General features: G+C 36.6%; 1 protein-coding gene across 5 annotated transcripts in view; it reads left to right on the forward strand.

Moving 5' to 3' along the window:
* LOC124186163 (hemicentin-2-like) overlaps nucleotides 1-20732 on the forward strand; it is a 160167-nt gene extending 139435 nt beyond the window's left edge. For 4 of the 5 annotated variants that reach the window (XM_046577611.1, XM_046577612.1, XM_046577613.1 and 1 more), the window contains 7 exons: nucleotides 6804-6934; nucleotides 10344-10503; nucleotides 11165-11512; nucleotides 15623-15898; nucleotides 17613-17846; nucleotides 19081-19193; nucleotides 20388-20732. In XM_046577611.1, coding sequence (XP_046433567.1) covers nucleotides 6804-6934; nucleotides 10344-10503; nucleotides 11165-11512; nucleotides 15623-15898; nucleotides 17613-17846; nucleotides 19081-19193; nucleotides 20388-20471 — 1346 coding nt within the window. In that variant the 3' untranslated portion in view covers nucleotides 20472-20732. The remainder of the gene's footprint in view (nucleotides 1-6803; nucleotides 6935-10343; nucleotides 10504-11164; nucleotides 11513-15622; nucleotides 15899-17612; nucleotides 17847-19080; nucleotides 19194-20387) is intronic. The other variant, XM_046577610.1, reaches the window with a different exon arrangement.
* Nucleotides 20733-21591: the final 859 nt, after the last annotated feature.

A 21591-nucleotide genomic window follows, 5' to 3' on the forward strand; every position in this document is an offset into this window, starting at 1 on the left:
GGATTTTCAGCCTCCCACGCTGCTTGAAATCCCCGCTTTGCCGTCTTCGACGAATCTACGTCGCGATTTCGTGTCTACCGAAACCCAACCGAAGTCTTGTTCTTCATTCTAGGCTAACTACTTTGGGCCGATGCTGTTCGCGAGTCTAGCCTATTCAACGCACTGTTACCCAACGGTCGATTTATCATCGGTGTACGCCAACTTGGAAACAAATTTTTTAAGCCATTAGTTCAATTATTCAGCCAATTTACACTCGCAATCGTTTTTTTTTTTCCACATTCTACCTTGAAACACTCAAGCTGGAGATTGAAAATCTTTTACTCTGACGTCGATAGAATTTACTTAACTTGAAATATTGTTTCATAATTAGCCCAAACAACGTACACCCGAAATTTTTTTAAACATTTTATCCTCTCTCGAAATTTTTGCTAAAACTAAACGAGAAGAAAAATGAAGAAACGCCTTCGAGAAAGCGTTCGGAAAGGCAGGAATCAATCAATCACTTGGCCAATTATCACCGGACGATAATTTTGGCGAGTAATAACAGATAAAGCGGTGTCATCGAGGAGAGCGGAGAAAATCGGAGGGGGGAATATTTTAATTAAACTCTTTTTAGCCGCGCCCGGTATTACATCAGCATCGCCGAGGCGGGAATTAGCAGTTTTCAGGATATTCGAGAGGACACCGTGAGGGAAAAGAAATCCCACGGATAGGGTGTTTGGACACGTTCAGCCGGTGCAAAAAGCGGAAAGCTCAAAGCTCGAGCCACGGTATCGGACCTGTTTCACACCGCATGAGCCCATAGATTAAAGTCGACAGTCACGCCCGTTTGTGTTGTTGGTTATACACGCACTTAATGCCTCCTCATCCCACCCCCTTTTCTTCTCTTCCCCGAGTCGCCAGCTTTTTGTCCGAGCTTTCGTATCGCCGATTTTGTCCCGTTTGTAATCGTTAATCATCCAACTACGACGCACCTTCCTCATCCAGTCGTCGGAGGGAAAAACAACGGTGTTTAGAGCTTGCGCCGAAAGCACCGCAAAACCCAGAGCCTGATTTTACCCCCGGAATTTCGAGTAGCGGAAATCTTGGATGAGGTTCGGGGTTGAATTAGCCGATAGGTATTAAACGATGGGAATTACCAGAAATAATCGATTTTCAATTGAATAGATTATTTTTCAAACTTGATCGATCAACCGAGACGATTATTTTTCCTCACGATCGGTTTTTCTTTTTTTTTTTTACTCCCATGAACGATGCAATGCGATATCAATTTATGTGATTAAAGTATCAATTATTGTCATTTTCTTACTTCCTAAGTACCTGTTCGATATAACAAGTAAAAGATGAGAGGAATATTTTCACCTGAAATTGAAAAATATTTTGAATGAAAGTATAAATCATCAAAAAAACTTTTCCGTTTCGTCCACTCGTACATGGGAATCAAATAACTCGTAAAAAAGCTCATATTCGCCATTTTTCAGTTTCATTTAAGGAAATCGGTGGAAGAGATTCGTCTCGATTTTGTGCATCGGTGTTCTTAATTGATTTCGCGTCGAGAACACGTTCAATTCTCTAATATTCCCGGAATTAAGTACGATGAAAAAAGCAATATAATCCGAGATGATGAAACTTCATTCCGAGGGAATAAACGTTGGTCCTGTTTTCTTCAACTGGTATAAACCATAACGATCGTTAACTCGGAGGAAACTGGGGAAAACGGGAAATTACTTCAACAGCTGTACGGGATGATGTCATTCATCACCGCCCATACACTACACTGGTTATTACCGAAAGTTGAGAGGCTCGAGATTCGCTCGAAAGCAGCTTCCACTTGCTGCAAATACATTTGCCGATTCTTTGCTCAATCTTTCCATTATTCCGCTTTCTGAAGAGGAGAAACAACACCGATTCAATCGTTAAAAGCCGAAATTTACCTCCGATTACAAAAAAAAAGTCGATTGCAATTCGTTACATCGGACTTGAGTAATTTCAAACGAGATATCTCATCTTTATTGATATCAAAAGCACCGAACTTGAACTTGAAAATAATAATATCATTTTCAACAAAGTATGCGTAAAATTCTATTTTACGCACTGTTATTAGTGCGTAACGTGTCACTTTTCGATACCGTGCGTAAAATAGAATTTTACGCACTTATTGCATAATTTACCATTTCCACGTACCGTTCTGCTTTTTATTCGTTATATTATTATTTTTTCATCGCGATTTCGCACGCCTTCGAGAATTATCCTTGGAATAGAAAAGTCGAGGAGAAGAAACCAAGCGACTGCATCCCGCGGAGCGAATTTCATCCCGACGGTGTGAAATATTTGCGATATTGGAGATCCGATCTCCGAGCTGTACTCGTTGAGTCCGTGCATCTGTCCCTCGGCTATGGCGAACGTCTTATACAATTCTAGCTCTATTGACTTTCAATACTTCCCGATGATAGGTTCCACCTTCTCGCGGAAGACGAATGGATTTGTTCGATGCGGGAAAATCGTCTCCCGTAGCGCAAGCCAGCATATTTGCTGACCCGGTAGACGCTACTCACCAACCATATTTATTACTACCGGAATTGGCTCTTATTGGTGCCAAAAGACGATTCAAAATCGACGCTGCAGCCAAGTAATGTCAAAAACGCCACGATTCGAACACCTCGAAACTGATTTTTATCGTTTGCGTATACACGCTGTAAAAAAAAAAAAAAAAAAAAAAACTACCCTAATTCTGTCACTCTTCATAAAATTTCACCCGAGTCAACTTCAGAATTATTTATCTGGTCAAAAAACTTTGGGACTGAATATGTGACAAGCCTGGTGAGAAAAGCGTTTATCTTGAAATTACGGATTGAGATCAATCGTTAGGTTTTTAATTCAGTGAAATTGTATTTGACAATTTTCTCAACTCACAGTGTTTTTTATTTATTTCTTTTTTTTTTTGATTTTGATCTTATTATTGGAATTTCAATTCAATAACTTTGCGAATAATTTTCGAACGATGATGAATTTTCGGAAAGCTCGAATAGCGTAAATCTGATTTAATGTCTAATTACATACCTAGGCAGTAATACGTAAGCTCGAAGATGTTAATTACGGTCGAGTAAATAATGTCGAAAGTGAACTTCGCGATGCAAAAGCCTCGTTGTGAATTCGTAACGAATGCCGGGGGTGTAAGTTCGTTAATTGATAAACAACCCTTCGCGTTTCCTGTGTTAGATTTCCCGGTTAATGGCAAGGGCGAAGAAAACTCTACGAGGATTAAATATAAAATATTCTCATCCTTTCTACCCGCGGAATTACAAATCAACGATCGAGGGACGACGGACCGGGCGGTTAATTTTAAAAGAGAGAGAGAGAGAGGGAGAGAATAATTGACGTCCAGCAGCTCTCTTCGTTTCTCTTACAGTCCAGCGAATCAACACGGCAAGCAAGGATTCCGCGGTGGTTAGAAAAAAAAAAAAAAAATCGGAGGAAACGTTACGTCGGGAATGTCGATTATCTCTCGAGTTAACGCGGGTTTAAGTAGCCGTGAATGTACGAAATGGATCGCAATAGAATCCGGTACTTTACTTTCCATTAAACTTACAAATCCTCACCTCGTACATATGTATATATATATATATATATATATATATATATATATATATATATATATATATATATATATATATATATATATATATGTATATATATGTATATATATATATACACCTATTAGGTATATTTCCTCTCTTGTTTCCACCTCTCGAAACGCCCCGGGCCTTTTCCTCGATTATTCCGATCGACGTTCTCCACATCAATTAAATACTGGATTCGTATTTGAGATATTTTCATCAACGTTCGTTCTCTGACAAAATTATTCCTCCCGTGTTCAAATTTTCGACGGGGGATTTTTTTGTTTCAAGGGTGAAGGTCACTCCGACGCCCGAGAAAATATAACAGATTTTTAAGAAATTTTTTTTCACAGGGAGAAACAATTAACAAAGGGATCGAATATTCTTCGTATTTTTTATCAAGTGTATATTAAATTTGTCTTACATGTGAATTTTTGTTGGAAAATTTTTCTAATTAACAATGATATGGGCTTTGACCTAACGACTGATAAAAAAAACTTCCTACCCATTGCGTCGTTGATATAACGGTGAAGGGTTATCTGAAGATAAAAAACAAAATTTTATCAATATTCATAAAAATGTAGCTATCGTTGTATCTGACAATTTATTTAATTTTTTTTTTTCTGTCCCGTTTCTTTACCATTTACAATAAATTATTACCAATGCCACGATGGTGGGTGAATTTTTTTATTAGTCGTTAAAGTCAAGGCCTAAGATTTTTGTTAATATTAGATATTTTCTAATGAAAACTTCTACAAAAGAAGTTCTATATACACTTAATAATAAAATACCAACAATCCGATCCCTTTGTAAGTTAGTCATCCCTGTGAAAAAAAATCTTAAAAGTCGGTAATTTTTTCGAACATGATAGACGAATGATTTGCGATATTTTCAACCCTCTAACTGCCATTGTAGCATAACATTTACATGGGTGAAAGAGTTGTTTAAAAAAATATCTTCTTCAATTTCAATGTGAAAGTTTTTAACTAATTTCACAAATAGTAACGCACTCTAAGTAAAGTTTTCACCGAATATTTCGAATTTGAAAAACTTTTTATTCAGGCATGAAAACAGAAAATCTCTATTTTCAGAATGTGTAATATTTCAAAAACGTTGTATAAAAAGAAATGATTCATTTTTATGGGAAAGAGGCTTGGCTGTTGAAGTGTTGGAAAGACTTTGTTTCGAGTTTTCATCGACGATGTAGAAAACCGATGTTTCACACGCTGGTATAACATTAATTTCATCCAAAGTTCGGACGATCAACAAGTGCGGACAAAGTCTGCGGTGTAGGCTTCGAAGTTGGCTGCAAGCATCCGCGGAGCAAACTTACGTCCGGAATTCGGTCCGGTGTTGGCGGTCTCCGGTATAGTTGAACAAGGTTTATTTAACGGACTTTGGCTCAGCATACTTGACTGGAAACTTGGTTAAATAAGTGATCGTTAATGCGGTGTGCAAGTCTGGCTGTGGTGGACCATTGTTTGGTTTGTTAGTTGCTATCCCAGAGATGGAATGCTGGGTCAGCAGATGAATCGGACCTCCATGTGTGCCGGACTCCTACCGAGCACACCTTCGACATTGTACCTGTTACATTACCCTCCGATGTACTTTCGGAAAACTTGCGAGGCTTTACTCGAAACTCTGGTACGCACGAGTTCCGCAAATTTCAAAGTAGCCGACCAAGCAATTATAGTCGAAGAATAAGACTGGTTCCGATAACGTTTATCGAAAGAAAAAAAAAAAGAGATTGAAGTAGTTTGTCATTTTTTTACCATTGAACGAATATAACAATTTCACTCTCAACGCGTTAATTTTTGGATAATAGTCTTCCGACCAAAAAATTCACCTCGTCACTTTTACTCATCCGTGTGATAAAGTTATTTCCAAGGAATTCAAAATTATAATTAAACCGAGAATGCTTAATTTCAAACGGATATCAAAAGCTGGACGAAAAAGCAGCTTTTTATCTCAGAATTCGCGTCGTTCGACAATTTTTATTTAATTTTTTTTTTTTTTATTTCTCTCGCTAAAATTAACTTTCTTACGAGAAACGTGCGCGGGGGACGAAGGAAGAGGGATTGAAAAACCGTGGCTTGTCAAAGATAAACAAATTTCAAGAAATACTCCGGCTCTTTTCACCCCTCGCGCTGTCACGACGAAAAAGTAATAAAGCGTGAGCTCTGCCCGCCTTGCGTAACATTTCGCCGCGTGCTATCTTGTAATTTTAAAATACCCGAGAACGTTTGCTCCTATTTTATGAGCTCCTTTCCGGAGATAATCCGAAATCAGAGCGATACGTCCTCCCCTCGTATAATGGCTCTTTAACCAGAAGCTGGACCGGTCGCATGGCGATAGACGGATGCAGGGTAGTAATTTACATAAGTCTACGGATTTTATACGACCGTTGAAAACTTGCGGTGAACATTTTTCAGGGTAATAAAAATCGCCATAAATATTAACCGCCTCAAAGGCGGAAAATCCCTTATTCGGTCTGCTTCGATTTCACTGAAATTATTCACAAATCTCTGTACGTAACATCCGGAGAAAGAATTTCTCGAGTTTTGTCACAAATATCGTGAAAAAAAAAAAATGTCACCTTACTCACGAAATTTGGTCGGAACGAGAATTCGCGTTGCGAAATGAAACGATATTTAAGTTAACATAGCGTAACATTTTCTTTCTCTCATTTCTGTATCCTTCAAGGATACATTGAGAAAAATTTCATTTGTTCCAGTAAGTGGAAAAATTCGGTAAAACAGGTATCGTTGAAAAAACTAAGGACTCAGCGGTAACCGGAACGAAAAATTTCTCTCACAGTGTGTCGACACAGTTTTCTTTCTTCAGATTTATGAATTTTACTTCATATTTGACAAAGAGATTTGGGAATTTACGTAAAACACTTTCTAAAACGAAAATCTATTCGGCCCTTTAAGAGCACAGAATTCGATCAATACATTCTTTGCCAAAATATGCGTTATATATAGGTATGCGTTATATATTGTAAAAGCTCTCCTGTATTACAACACTTTGAAAAATATCTATACTACGATTCACGTTGTTCCTAAATTAATGTGAAGTTTTACGTTCTTTTTTTTATTTGCCGTTGAAACGCGACACGTATTGTGTTTTTCCGCAAATCGTCTTTTCTCCAATCGAACTAACGCACTTCAACGTTTTCCATTGCAGTTACACCGATCGTTTCACTCAGAATGGGATCCTCTTTGAAACCGGAGGAGATTAAAGAAGGCGATGACGTTTATTTCGAATGCAATGTCAGGGCGAATCCGAGAAGCCATAAGCTTGTATGGTTTCACGAGGTGAGTATCAAATCTTCCCATTTCATACGCTATTATTCGCGATGAATAACGATCGTCGTAATATCGAAATTTAAGTTTTACTCGCTCATTGTTAGTAAAAGTAAAGATAAATAATAACATAACTGCGGACTTGCTTTAAAAACGAGAAAAGGCAAGAAAAAAAAAAAAAAAAGAAACAGTGCGCGAGGAATTATTTCGTATATTTAATTTCGATAATACGTAATCTGAATTTATTTTTCCTTATGTTTTGAACAATCATTTTTTACATTGGATAAGATTTTAACATAAAATTCGGACTTGCTTCATTTTGTTTCACGTTCCGAAAGGAGCATTGTTTTCGAAATATTTGTCCCAATGTCTTCTCGAGTTAGAAATTTTTGAAACAATTTGAGCTGCAACTTTTTTTTCACACTTGATGAATGAATTCGAATACGACGAGACGTTGAATAAAAAAAACTAAATAAATAAAAAAAAGAACAAGCGACAGCTCATAAAATTTACCAACTTGTTTGAGTATTACACCGACTATAAACTCGAACTGATGTTTATAGATATGTTATTTGGTAAATTTGATGATTTTTAGAACGCCAAATTTTTTTGATCGACTACAGATGTGAATCATCGAAAATTCGCAATTCAAGAATTAACGGATTGATCGAGATGGCGAAAATGTGCGAATAGAAAAAATATGGTATAAAATTGATGGAACGTAAAAAATTTAACCCTCAAATCTTATCCATTTTCAAAGCATAATACCTCGTAAGATATTCCGTGGGACTTATAAATTTATCACGGCTGTTTACCGTCTGCGGTTCGCGATCAGAATAGAAAATTACTATCAAACATCGTATCTATGAATATGCAGAACGCGAACGGGGAGCGAAAACAAATCCGCGCAACAACGCCCGAGGTAATAAATTACCGGGTGAGTATCGAGATCTGAAAAATTCGAGGCCGGGACGAAAAAAAAAAAGAAAAAAAAAAAGTAGGAAAAGCGCAGTAACACAGAGCCTGCCTATTGTACGATGTAACGGGCGTCGTGTCTCCACCTCAACCGGTTATCATGCAGTCAATTTTCTCACCCTCATAAAATATTCATTCAAAATGAAATATACCTTGGCATTCGATGCTTTTCGAGCTTTTCGAGTCTGAAGCAAATTTAAATACCTTACAAACCGGACGTGAGAAATTTATCGAATCTATTGTCGGTCTGTGCGTGCGGGCAAAAAATGAAGAGATAATTTTTAGAATTTACGAATTTTACGAATTACTTGTAACAACGAAACTTGACATCGGATTCCGGTCTCTGACCCTTCGTTGTTTTATTCTAAAGAAAGAAAGAAAAAAATGGAAGACGATTATCAAAAATATTCATAAACTCCACTGCAATTATTCTAACGTTTTTTACTACGTCATTTAAAAATTATTTCAAAACTCGTTACTCCGAGACACGTTTGTGCGCTTTTTCTTTTTTTTCTTTTTTTTCTTTTGCTAAAGAATGAAAAAAATTTAAGGATCAAACTTCTGCCGAACTTCCGGATTCTCATTAATGTAGAATGAAATCAGGCTTCAGATAAAAGTGCTTAGTCGACGATGAAGGAATCGTTAAGCATCGGGTATGTGCGAAGTTGTAATACAGAAACACGACGGTATTGCATAAATATATATGTATATATATATATATATACGTATATATATATATGTATGTATGTATATTTTTGGCAATAACTTCATTCCCGTGTAATCTCAGTTTCCACTGAATTAACCCCCGGCAGCTTTGGAGAATGGGACAAAGTTGGGCCTCGAACAAAAGGCTTCAAGGAATTGTTTTTTACTGTTAACCGGATATTAAACTCGTTTATTTTCCACCCCTTTTGCCTCATCGAGTTTCATCCGGTAATCCGGCAGACAACTGGGAACTCTTATCGATGAAAGTAACGCAAGAATCTGCATTTCTAAGAGGGTGATTTATAATAATGATAACAATAACGATGTATAACGTATTTATCGCGCTTCTCGCGATTAGTTCAAAATTTACAAAACGCGTTGCGCCTTCGATTCCAAATCCAACTTGACGCTGTAAAAATCAAAATTTAACTCTGACAGTTTTTGAAATATCATCAAATATCGTTTGATAAAAATAACATCTATATTTAAGAGATAAAAAAAATATATATACATTTTCATCATAATTACGAATATTTACAACTTTCGCATCGACAATTTTCGCATCGCGTCAAACTTGCCAGATATTTGGTGAAAAATTTCGCGCACGAATAAATATCGTACGGATTTATCGTGTGTACGCACAAATTTGAAATGATCGGTCGTATTTTAGGGATGAAAATATCAGCCTCACGCAATATTCGTGCGTTCAGGCTTTTCAATCAGTTTGATAGTTGATTATCATTATTATTATTACTATCTTTCTCACAGTACAGATTTGAGAAATGTAATTTTGTCTCGGGCAATCGGAATGTTGTTCAGTTCTTCTTTTTTTTTTTTTTCTACAATCAATACTTATAAAACGAAAACGCAAACCGGCGGGAAGTATCGATCGAATAAAAAAATGTTATTTCTCATTCGAAACGTTTTATCTGCGGTCAATTTTTTGGATATTAAAAAAATGCTTCAATCCGGAGAACAGTTTTTTTGTTTGTTTGTTTTTTTTCTCCTTATAACAAGCCGAGTTAATGTTCAAAGGGATTTAATCTCGGAGCTGTAATAATTCGTGTCTCGGATGTTGATGGGGTTGAATTTTTTTAATCGTTCGGGTACGAAGATATTAAACATTATTATTTTGTTACGAATATATATACATACGAATCTGTGTCATGGTGATATTACACTTTCAAAGCTTTTAAGCTTTCTCTCTTTCTCTCTCTCTCTCTCTCTCGGTCTCGTTGCATTGTAATTTTCCAAGGATAACTTTTCCCTTTCGTAAAACTCGTTTCCTTCACTTTTACCGCGGTCGTGTCATTGAACGTCCAACTTTTGTAGCAAAATTGGACAGCTTCGTTATACTTTTCTCGCTGATTAAAACCGGCGGAATTCTCTCGCGGATTCGTCGAACAAAATATGGGTCAGCTGAAAAACACTCCAACATTATCAAAATGGAATATTAATAATACGTATCCGTTTGAAAATTACCGATATTAAACGTCACGTGTGAATTTTAAATAATCGTAATCAATTATCATGGTGCAAGAAATTTTTCTTTGATTTTCAATTTTTTTTTTTTTTGTTTTTGTTTCTTTTTTCAAAACCTCTCGAGTTTCAAAGTTCAATATATAACAGTGCTCAAGGGGTTTTTCACCATCGGTGGAAATAATTTTAGCAATACTGATTCCTGTGGTTATGAATTTATTAATTTGTTTTTTTTTTTGCGATGCTTTTTGTTTTTATTCAGGGTGGCGAACTTCATCACAACGTATCCGGCGGCATTGTTTTATCCGATCATTCGTTGGTTCTGCAAGGCATAACGAGAGAGTCCGCAGGAAAATATACATGCCTCGCAGCTAACACCGAAGGAAAGGAAACGTCGAACGTCGTAAACCTGAACGTCATGTGTAAGTTGAAAGAGTGCAGATTTCAGGTGGATAATAATTATCGTCGAGGTTTTACTTTGTTTCGTTTTATTTTATTTTATCTTATTGCAAAATAGGCGCGTACAATTAATGCAAACTTTTGAAATTGATTACACTCCTAAGGTACGTTGGTTTTTTACGATTTTGTGAAACCATATATTACTGACACTGATTTTCACGAAAATATAAAACGATATCCGAATTGACATCGAAAAAATAATTCGATTTCAGCGAATTTGTCCAGATTAAATTATACTTTTTCAAATGAAAGTATTTAATAAAAATTCCACGAATCTACTGCATTTTAGTCAAGTGTAAAATTCAAAACAAAATATCCGTGTATAAAATATAACTAGCTGTAGTTTGTCGTTTCACCGAATTTGTGCAAATTGAACAGTGTATTTTTAAAAGAATATATTAATTAAAAATCTATCGATTCTGCTGCATTTTCGCAGTCGGATTCAAAACAAAAAGTCCGTGCGGCGGTATAATTATCTTCTTGTTTGTACTTGGATTGCTTGGGTTATTGGGAAAAGCGTACGATTATGAATTTAATTCGGAAGTAATGCGGGCGTCATTTTGAAAAAATGAAAAAATTGAAAAAAAAAAAACTGAGGAATCAGCCGAAAACCTTTTTCCGTAGTTGCGCCGATCTGCAAGCACGTGTTGAATTCCGTACCGTCTAAATTCCAAAACGCAACACCACCGCCTTTCAACGTGCCCGAAGAACTTCACGGCGCTCTAAAACACGAGACCATAGAATTAGTCTGCGAGGTCGAGGCGAGTCCGACGTCGGTCACGTTTCACTGGACCTTCAACAGCAGCGGCGACCTCAATGACCTTTCGCCCTCGAAGTACACCAGCGAGGGAACCGTCAGCAGACTGAATTACACACCAGCAACGGACATGGATTATGGGACCCTCGGGTGCTGGGCCAGAAACATCGTCGGCCAGTCAAAACAGCCCTGCTTTTATCAGGTCGTCGCCGCAGGTCAGTTTCCGTCGTACCCACTTCAATGGATTTACGTTATTTCGATTACGAATGTCAGCGCTGAGAGAAATTTTTTTTTACGGTTAACGCTCGGTCCTCGACTATTTTCATTTTTTACCACGATCGACGAAATATAGTTCCAGGTAGAGAATGAAAATTAGTCTTCTAGCCGTTACCGGAAACTCTGGTATCCGTTGCTATTCTTTCTCATTACGATCGCTGTTGCGAATGAATGATTGATTTCCTACACATGAGAAACAAAAAAAAAAAAAATATATCGTACAAAAACAATCCAAGTATCAGAATCTAATCGTTAATATTGTTGTACAATTAATGCTAAAAGTTTTCTTTTTCATTCTCTCAGAAACTACTGAATTTTTCCTGTGTTTATTACTCAATGCAAATCGTATGAAAAACAGTAAAAAGCAATCGCTTTCAAAGAAAATTCTTCACCGTTACATGAAAAACAATGCGTGTCAACTATTTTTTCTTCTACTTTTTCATATAGTAATTTTTCTCCTGTAAAAGACTGTTAAGAATTTTTATTTTTTTTAATTTTTATCTTATTTATCGACAAGTGAAAATTGATTACATATTAGTTGAAGATAAATGAAAACTACTTCGTTGCCTGAATTCTCATTCGATAATTAAAATCACTGGACGAAAATAAAATCCGGAATATTTGTATGTTTAATAAACTTTGTTTGATAAAAGCGTCACTGCGCTTTTTTCAATGAAATTAAGAATATTTCAGACTCAACTGGGTGCACGCTTTTACACTTTTACGTTCACCACGATTCGACGAGGCGTATAAAAAGAACATTCGTAGAAATTATAATAAAATCAAGACGCGACGTGCTTGCCAAGCCGAAGCAATACCGCGATTTTATTTCCCGCAGCAGAGTTTCGTGTTGTGTTGGTAATTTGCTGTCCTTTTACTACTTTTAAATGTAATTTCATCGAAGAAATCTTCAACGTACGTATCTCGAAACCTCGTATTTTCCACTCCATTTGAAATTTTCTTTCAGTTTCCTCGATTGGCATTCCGGCAATTTATTCGCCTTCAATGTTAATTTATAATTTTCTTACTTCCACGTCTCCTCTTCTTTTACTCCCACCTTGCACTGCGAGGTCAAGAAACAAAAAAAAAAAAAAAACAACATTAATAATAAATAACGAAATATCGTAAAAATCGTCGATTCATCCTTTTTTCGAAAAATTTCGTCTCAACTGATTCAAATTTATATCTTTTTTTCTATCTCGTTAACTTTTTTTTCCGCTCTCAAATATCTGTGTACCGAGATTTACTTGGTAGCCAATTTTTTTTTTTTTTTTGTATATATGTATGTATATTATATTCGAGATTTCATTTTGCAAACAGTAAATAATTTTTTCAAGTTCTTTGAATCGACATCGAATAATTATCAGAAGACTTCTTGTCTCATTTTCACGTCGTTTCGTTCCGACGTATAAGAAACAAAAAAAAAAAGGAACATACGAATACTCCAATTTAATTTCTGGGCCGCAGTAATTTGTAGAATTTAATGAAAATTCTAATCGAAGTTCATCCCCGCACGCTTCAAGTTCCCCACCCGGTAAATCTATTACCGCGAAACTTTCCTATTCTATGGGTGTTATAACTGCAGGCTGTCGTCGATGTTGAACGAAACTTTTCATCGCGTTACCAAAACTCGAGTTTTCACTCGAAGCTTAATTTCTTTACTGAATAATCGTCGCGCTTAAAGCTGTGCAGAGAGAATTTTCAACCATTAGAATTCCTAGTTTTATAATATAACGTTTCTAGGATATTTCAGCAGGTCGTAATACATTTCATTCTATTTCTCGTCTGATCGAAATGTATGTAAAGAGGTGAAATTCTCGTGTTTCTCGCTGCAAGCTCGACGTCTAATTATATCCGTATAATTAAAGGCAAACTTTCACTCACTATCGCATCATCCTCTCTCACTTTATATCCTCAACAAGACTGGTGTGGCAGAAAAAGGGGAAACTACGAGAACGAATCTTCAGAGCAAAAATAAAAGATAAATGAAAGAAAGAAAAAAAAATATATCTGTATAATAATCAGGGTATTATACGTCAAATGTAATCAGGAGTTTAATCAGCTCTGCTCTCTCTCTCTCTCTCTCTCTCTCTCTCTCTCTCTCTCTCTCTCTCTCTCTGTCTCTCTCTCTCGCAGAAAAATTCAAATATTAGGTTCTTACAAGTGAGTGATGATTGTGCGGTTTAAAGTGTAAGTAGGTACGTATCACAAAGGAAAAACGTGATCCACACTGAAAAAAATTTCATTTGTTACAGTAACTAGAAAAATTCAATAAAACAGGTATCGTTAAAAAAAAAAAAACTGTTTGAATATTGTTGGAATTACGAAAAACGAGGTACGCGTAAACATTTTGCGATATCGTCGATCCTTTATTGATTATTGTTTCACTTTCTACCTAGAACTGTATTTTTCGATTGTGGTTAAAAATGAAAATAGTTAAAGACTGACCGGTAACCGGAACTGAAAATTTCTTTCAGTGCAGTTGTTTTCAAGTTCGAAAAACCTCGAGTTTGTAAAAGAGAAGGAATTTATAAGAGTATTATTCCAGTTCGCTGTAATGCCGAAACACAGAATTATGCTCGACGGAAAATTCTGTTTCACTTTCTTGGCTTGTTTTTTTTTCTCTCTTATTTTCCACCCTCGCTCAGTTTTTTTTTTTTTTTCTCTCTCTCTTTTACGGAGTCAAAGAATCAAGCTCGTTTTCACCGGTCCAAAAATACTCAGAAAACCTCGACAAAGATCGTATATTCATAAGACTTGGAGAGCCATTTCAATTAAGGTTGAAATAAACTTTAGCCTGAAACCTGAAACAAGCAACACGAATTTCCAGTAGTCAAATATAACCGCAGGGAGTGATTTGGTTGATATTGTTTTAAGATTTTTTTAGACCGTTAAGACAATATATTTTAGTGTATAAAATTGGAAGGCATCTGATGAATTTTGGTTTTAGCAATTTTGTTTTCTATTCTTTATTACAGATTCGACGAGAAGTAGATTTATAATGTGTCGGAATTTGTTAATATATTTGTATTTAATTTTTGTGAATGAATTAGAATCGAGTGAGAAAATTCTGAATGTAAAGTCTACCAAAGTTTTAAGAGTCTAACAAAGTATCGCGGTAGATATGTTTTTTCGGAATCGAAAGACATTATTTTTGTAGATCAGGATAATTTACTTATCAAAATTGAAAAATCTCGTTGATTTTTCTGCTCAGACAGGAGCGGGATTGAAATTCCGAATTTGAAAAGGTCGAAAAACGCCAAATAGCGAAGTTTTTGATGACGCAACGTAAAGTAAAGAAATGAAACTTTGACGAAACATGAAAGGTTCGAATTGACCGAAACTCGACTTTCGAAGTTCCGAAAATGCGAGAACGAAAAAATAGGAAAAATCTGAAGCACTGAAATTCTAAATGATCGAAGATTTTCAGTTCTGTGAATTTCCAGCTTCGTGAAATTTCACCACTTCGATCCGTCTTTGTTTCGGAATTTCGATATTTTTACATTCGGAATCCTAGTCATTCCGATTTTCAGTGTATCCGATTTTTTTTTACACCCACTCGTTGAATTTTACCCCATCGAAAACTCATTCTTCGTAACTTTTGAATTTCGAAACTTTGATCAGCCGTCGCGTTTCCGATCATTCGAAACTTTGTTGTTTCTCCAAAGTTTGATTTTCGCCAGCAAATAATTCGGAATTAAGCGCTTTCGGGAGCTTCAAACTCGCCTCCAAAGACAGTCCAAACTTGTATCGTACAAGTATTATATTTCTAATCCCTGTTTCATTGTCACAATTCGAACGATAATTCATAGTCGAGTTGCTTTTCTTCCATCCATCCCGAACAAAGACCGAGTTCTACGATTAAAAGAAAAAAAAATTAAGAAGAAGAAAACGAATCACTAAGACAACGATAAAAATTGTTGCTACGGATCTAGGATAATCGTAAGATTTGGAATTATGTCCTCGGGAGCTGCCGATAGTCACGGATCCAAGTTCTCCGTGGGATTAGCTAAGAAATGGCGTAATCTCTGTAAGCTTTGTCGTTACAGGCAGACCGTATCCTCTGCAAAACTGCACAGCATTCAATCTGAGCGGTGCTTTGATCCGGATATCGTGCATCGAGGGCTTTGACGGAGGACTTCCTCAGAAGTTTGTGGCCGTCTCGAGCGATCAACGTTGGGAATCGGCGTTCCCTTACTGGGAACTTGATCTCCGCAAACCCACCGAGGCAGTAAGTCTCTACGCCGTTAATGCCAAGGGATCAAGCGATCCTGTCGTCATGGACAACGTGGCGCTGAGGAGCATTGCCTGGAAAAACGTTGCCGGTGAGGAATTACGTGAATTTATCGACGCAAGTTGTGCTTGCGATTTTTAGGAATAAGTTACATGGAGGTTACGAAATACGGGTGAACGATCGCGGCGAATATTGACAGAATTTACATTTTCGTAAAGCGAGCTTTTTCTTCGTCTTGTGTACTCGAAGATTTAATAACGTTACCGTTACGAGTCAACTTTTCAAAGATTTCAAAAATTCAAGATGACGGGTTACGGATGTCAAATTTTCATTTTGTTCCACGTAATTGATAAGAGAAAAAATTGTTTTATCAGCTAAAGTTTGCTTTCGAAGAAACCAGAAGGATGTTTCGTATTTTAAGGAAAGGTACCTATTTTTTTAAACATTTTATTACAAATAACGATTCTATAAAAATAATAATAATGTAATATAAATTTGTGTTTAAAAAAAAAATTCTATAACGACTGAGAAATTAGTAATTTTCGAAAATCTGAAACCTAGACGAGGGGTGGGGTTTAAATTCTAAATTTGAAAAGTTCCGAAGTTCCGCCTAATTCCGAATTACTTTACGGCGAAACTTGTCAAGAAATGAAACTTTGGAGAAACAACAAAGTAACGAAGAAACTGAAAATCTCGGATCATTGAGATTTTTTAATTCACTCATTCTCGCACTTTCGGAACTTTGAGCGTCGGGTTTCGGACCATTCGAAACTTTGATGACGTTTTGTAAAAGTTTCATTTCTTTACTTCAAGTTTCGGGACTTTTCAAATTTGGAATTTCAACGCCGCCTCTGTAAACGACGTAATTAAAGAAGAGGGCAGAAAAAAAAAATTTGTCGCTCGTATTTTGGAAGCTGAAATTTATAACCTGACACATTTGTTTTATCGTTTGTTCAGGCACGAAGAAACTTTTGGCAATTAATATGAGCTAATATCTCTGAGCAGTAAATAAAGCTTTGGATTGTGGCCGAAGGTGCGGCGCCATGTGCGAACCCACTTTGTCAATGTTTAAACTAGTCTCCATAAATTGAGGCTCGAGTACGGACAGATGGGTATCTCAATGCTGAACGTATATATATATATATATATACTCGAGCTTTACGGTATATAACATGGCAAGGAACTTTCTCACGTAATCTCGTATTACGTGCCTCTCGCTGCAACGAAGTTAAAGATACAATCTTAAAAATCTCTGCGTCAACGAATGGTCTGAAATTGTTTCCTAGTTTTAAAAACCGACCACTTGTTTCAAAAAGCTCAGACAAATAACGGGCGATTTAATACCGAATGCAAATTTTTCCTTGCTTCTCGAAGGTAGAAAAAATTTTGAACAACCTTCGGTTGTTCAGCCTTCAGTTATTTCAATTAAATATTTGCAACAGAACTCGGCTCGTGAATCGTGATTATATTTGACTTAATTAATTTTCAATTCCTTGCGATTATTTATCGACGGTCAATTTCGTGAATCTTGCACAAAACTGAATTTTGAACTGGGTAATTTTTTTAAATCAAAAACATTATCGACAGTTTATCTTCTCCGTTGTATCTTGTTTTCTCAAATTGTTGCACAAAGCTGTTACTGAAAACTTCAACGTCTTGATGCAAAATTTATTAAAACAGTTAAGTGTGGTTGAAAAATGTTTTGGAATCCGTTAGTTTCAATCTTCTTTGTCGGAAAATTCATTTACGCTTGAATAGAAAAGAATACAACGACAGCCGGGAATTGATCGGGATTAAATTTTCAGGAGATCCCGTATCGTCCGTGGATATGTCTCCGATTTTAATCGGTCTTGGAGGAACAGCGACGGGCCTCGGGTTAATCGTGACCGGGGTTTTAATGGCGCTGTGGAGGCGACACGCGGCAACCCCTGCGAAGCCTAAGCCTCCTCAGCCAACGATATCAACGTTCGCTGGAAAGGGTGACGAGGAGGACGGAAATCCGGACCTCATACCGACCAGCGAGCTCGGCAATCATTTAGGTGATTAATCCGAGGAGACAATTATCGTCGATAACGAAGAAAAATACGAACCTCTTTCCGAGTGTGTATTCCCAAAGCTTTTCAAAATTGCGTCAGTATTTTCACTGCGTAAAATTATTGCGGAGAGTAAATATTTTTTTTTTTTTTTTTTTTATTCTCCGCTCTATATATTACGGATTATATTTTTATATCGTTGCGAAAATCAATCGAGTCGATGAAAGAGAAAATTGAGGAATGGAAGTGAAATTACTCGAGCATCGTTTCACTTGTTAATTGCTGGGAAAATTGGATTTCAAAAAGAAATGAACTTGAAAAAATTCTGCGATACTCTTCAACTGTGACATTTCGAGGTAAATTAGTTGGCCATCTTTGGAAAAATGAAATTTTTAGTATGAGAAGAAAAAAATTCATGAAAGAACAAAATACCGGAAAATGGATGGATTGTTTTTTTTCAAACAATCATGAGTCAGTGAATTTTTAACGTTTCGAGATGAAAATTGACTGAGTAATTCTCAAGACACGGATATTTGAGAAAACAAATATGAATACACTGCGCGTTGAAGAAAAAGATATTTATTTGAGTCAGTAAAGTTAAATTAGACGTTAAAGCCTTGTTCAACTAAAAAAGTAGAATAAACCTCAGAAACTGACTTTGCGTTGCAATAACCAAAAAAGGATCGACAATAGCGCAAAATGTTTACGCGTACCTCGTTTTTCGCAATTCCAACAATATTCAAACAGTTTTTTTTTTAACGGTACCTGTTTTACTCAATCTTGTCGTTACTCTAACAAATGAATTTTTTCTCAATGTATGGAATTTACGGTGAACAAAGCGTGGGTCCATTTCGAACGATCGTTTTTCAGAGGTTCGGTTCATTCTTACCTCTGATCTTTTACCAAACCTTGCACGTTACCGTCCAGGTAAAAACAAACCGTAAACGACGAAGCGGGTAGAGTAGGAACAACGATAAAACATTCTCGCACAAATTGCTTCCAGACGATAACCTCGCAGTTTGAAGGACCGATTTAATACCCCTCGGTGAATAAGTGTTCCGTTCTTAATTAAGTCTGGTGTAAATACGTAAGTTTAATCGCCAGAAGTCAGAAGTGGGTACGAATTGACGATCTCGTTCGATTTTTTTTTTTTTCTCTCTCTCTCTCCCTCCTCCCATCTACCTACGCAAAATACAGAATATAATGTCAAAATAAAGTTGAAATTCGATCCTCTTTTCAGACAGAAAGCTCACCATATACGGATCTCTTCCCCGAAGACCGCATCTCATCGAGGGCAGAGAAATGTCCTATGACGTCATAGAGGATCCCGAATATCCCCAGGCAGCACCCAACGTGAGTTCCGGTCGTCATCTGTCAGCTAAAAATTTTCTCTCCGCTGATAATGGTCTTACTGGTCCTAATTACACGACCGATCTGGACCAAAATGTGTTTCGATAGATTTTTTCATCCTCGTTTTAGAACAGATTTCGAGTAACCGTGGGTCGAAATAAAGAAGACTTGGAATTCATTCGTCACTGTCTTTTATTCCACGGTTACAACAACCTGGAAACTATGTATATATATATAGGGAATTCCATGCGAATCTGACCAACGTCTGAGACACGCGTTGTCTGATTTTGTTTGAAAAAATTTTCTACAATTTTCCCAACACCAGATTTTTTATTCAACCGATGAATTATTTACAAGCATTTTAAGTACCAAAATAAAATTAGAAAAAAACTGACCCGTCGTGGGCACGGTTTTCAAGTGTTTTGAAAAGAAGATACAATTTTAAAGAATTTTGAAAAAGGATCCTTTTCAGAACCACGCTCAATATTTATACAAATAATCGAGCGGTAGAAGAAAAAATTTAACACAAATTCAGGGTACTGTTACTGACTTGGGAGAATTTCAGACATTTGAACAAAAAGAAAAAAAAAACAAACAAATCGTAAATGGCGAGGATCAGACGTTGGTTCGATTCGCATGGAATTGCCCGTATACGCGTATATTCGACTAATGCCACTGTCATTGTCATTGCTAAGTCAACCAGTCATCATTGTTGTATGACTAGAAAATTCACTCGGCGAAGGTTAGTCTTCGAAACACCCAAAGTGGAGACAATGAGCGAATGACTGAGGGTTTAATTCCATTGTCTCCGAAGGGATTTTCCCTGTGAAACTCACCTTTGACGATATGCTTGTGATATTTTGCCCCCACCAGCCCTTCCGTATTGTTTAAGAGCGTTCATTGATTACGTGAGGTGTACATTTATTTTTTTTTTTATTTGTACCTCCCCCCTCACGTGAGACTTGTGCTGTAATTTTTGAATAATTAATTTTATTTGATAAGATTCATATTCAATATTGTCTACGTTAGGAATTGATTATTTAACACAAAATGTTGTCTGTTACAATAATGTTTGTCCTCTGAATTAAAATGTTGACGCGAGATTTTCATCGATCCTTGTTTTAATAGAAATTACTTCCCGCGATTCTGGAACATGATTGATTATTATTCAAGAATCGATCTTGTCCGTTGTTTCAGATGTACTACAGTCTTCAGAGGCCTCACAGATACTCGGATACGATCAACAGGAGTACGACAACTATTCAGGAAAGCCGTATTTGAACGATGTCTTTTTTTTTTTTTTCTTTTACGTGGAAATTGTTGACGTGATTTTGAGAAAAAATTTGATTTTACCAAAGAAAAAAAAAAAGAAGAAGAGAAGAAAACTCGGACAATAATACGCGGCGAGTGTATAATTTCCGGGTGAGGAACGACTGTACCGAGTTGTGAGTTTCACGACTTATAGGTACCCATTTAATTATTACATACATATATATATTATATATATATAAAACACGATTTTGTAAATACTGTATATAAAATAAAACACATCAATTTCATGTTACATTAAACATCGTGCGCGTAGTTTTACAATTTACACGATGAAATTGATTGTTATGATGAAAATGATTAACCCTAGTCACTGAAACGGGGTCCCCATTGTTGTTGTTGACCCCATAACCGACTTTAACGTATAATTTTAAAGTCAGCGTGGTTGAATCAGGGTTGTTTGTGCTAGTAAAACGAAGAATGATTGAAAAATGTTCGGGGTCTCAGAGACCCCGTGTACGTATTGGGTGTTGGTTTACTTTTTTTGCCTGAAAAATTTCTCCCACATCCTCAATAGTTTTTTTTTTTTTTTGCCAAAACTAAGATCGGAGTCTATTTCTGAATCGTCGAATTATCTCTAAGAATTTTCGTTCAAGTCGTAACTGCGCGTAACGTAACGTTGCGTGGAGTAACAACGTTCCAACGTTTGCTTGGGTTTTGATTAACCCCGTGCAAGTAACGTGAAAGTTTTCATAGGCGTATGTGACTAGGGTTAATTTATCTAGATCGTGATAACGAGCGTGCGGTAAGTGGACAAGATAACGAAGGGAAAAACTCGTCTCTAATTGATATTCTTTTTCTTTAGTAAATATCATCCGCATACCGGAACCTGCGGTCGTTTCAATACCGCGAGAAATGAGGAAAGACAGGAAGTGATGTGTGCTCATAAAACCGCAAAGAAAGATCCCGGATATCTGCCGACCACGAAAAGCAGAAGATATCGTTATAATCGATATTTGCATCGCTGAATGCGGTTATGCTTTTCCGGTGTTTCAAGACAACTTTCAATCCAACGTCTTACGTTGTTCTGATTTTGCATCTGTACCCAAAGACACCGTGAAACTCGATGTCT

Source organism: Neodiprion fabricii, chromosome 7, assembly GCF_021155785.1.
Source record: "Neodiprion fabricii isolate iyNeoFabr1 chromosome 7, iyNeoFabr1.1, whole genome shotgun sequence".
Lineage (NCBI taxonomy): Eukaryota > Metazoa > Arthropoda > Insecta > Hymenoptera > Diprionidae > Neodiprion > Neodiprion fabricii.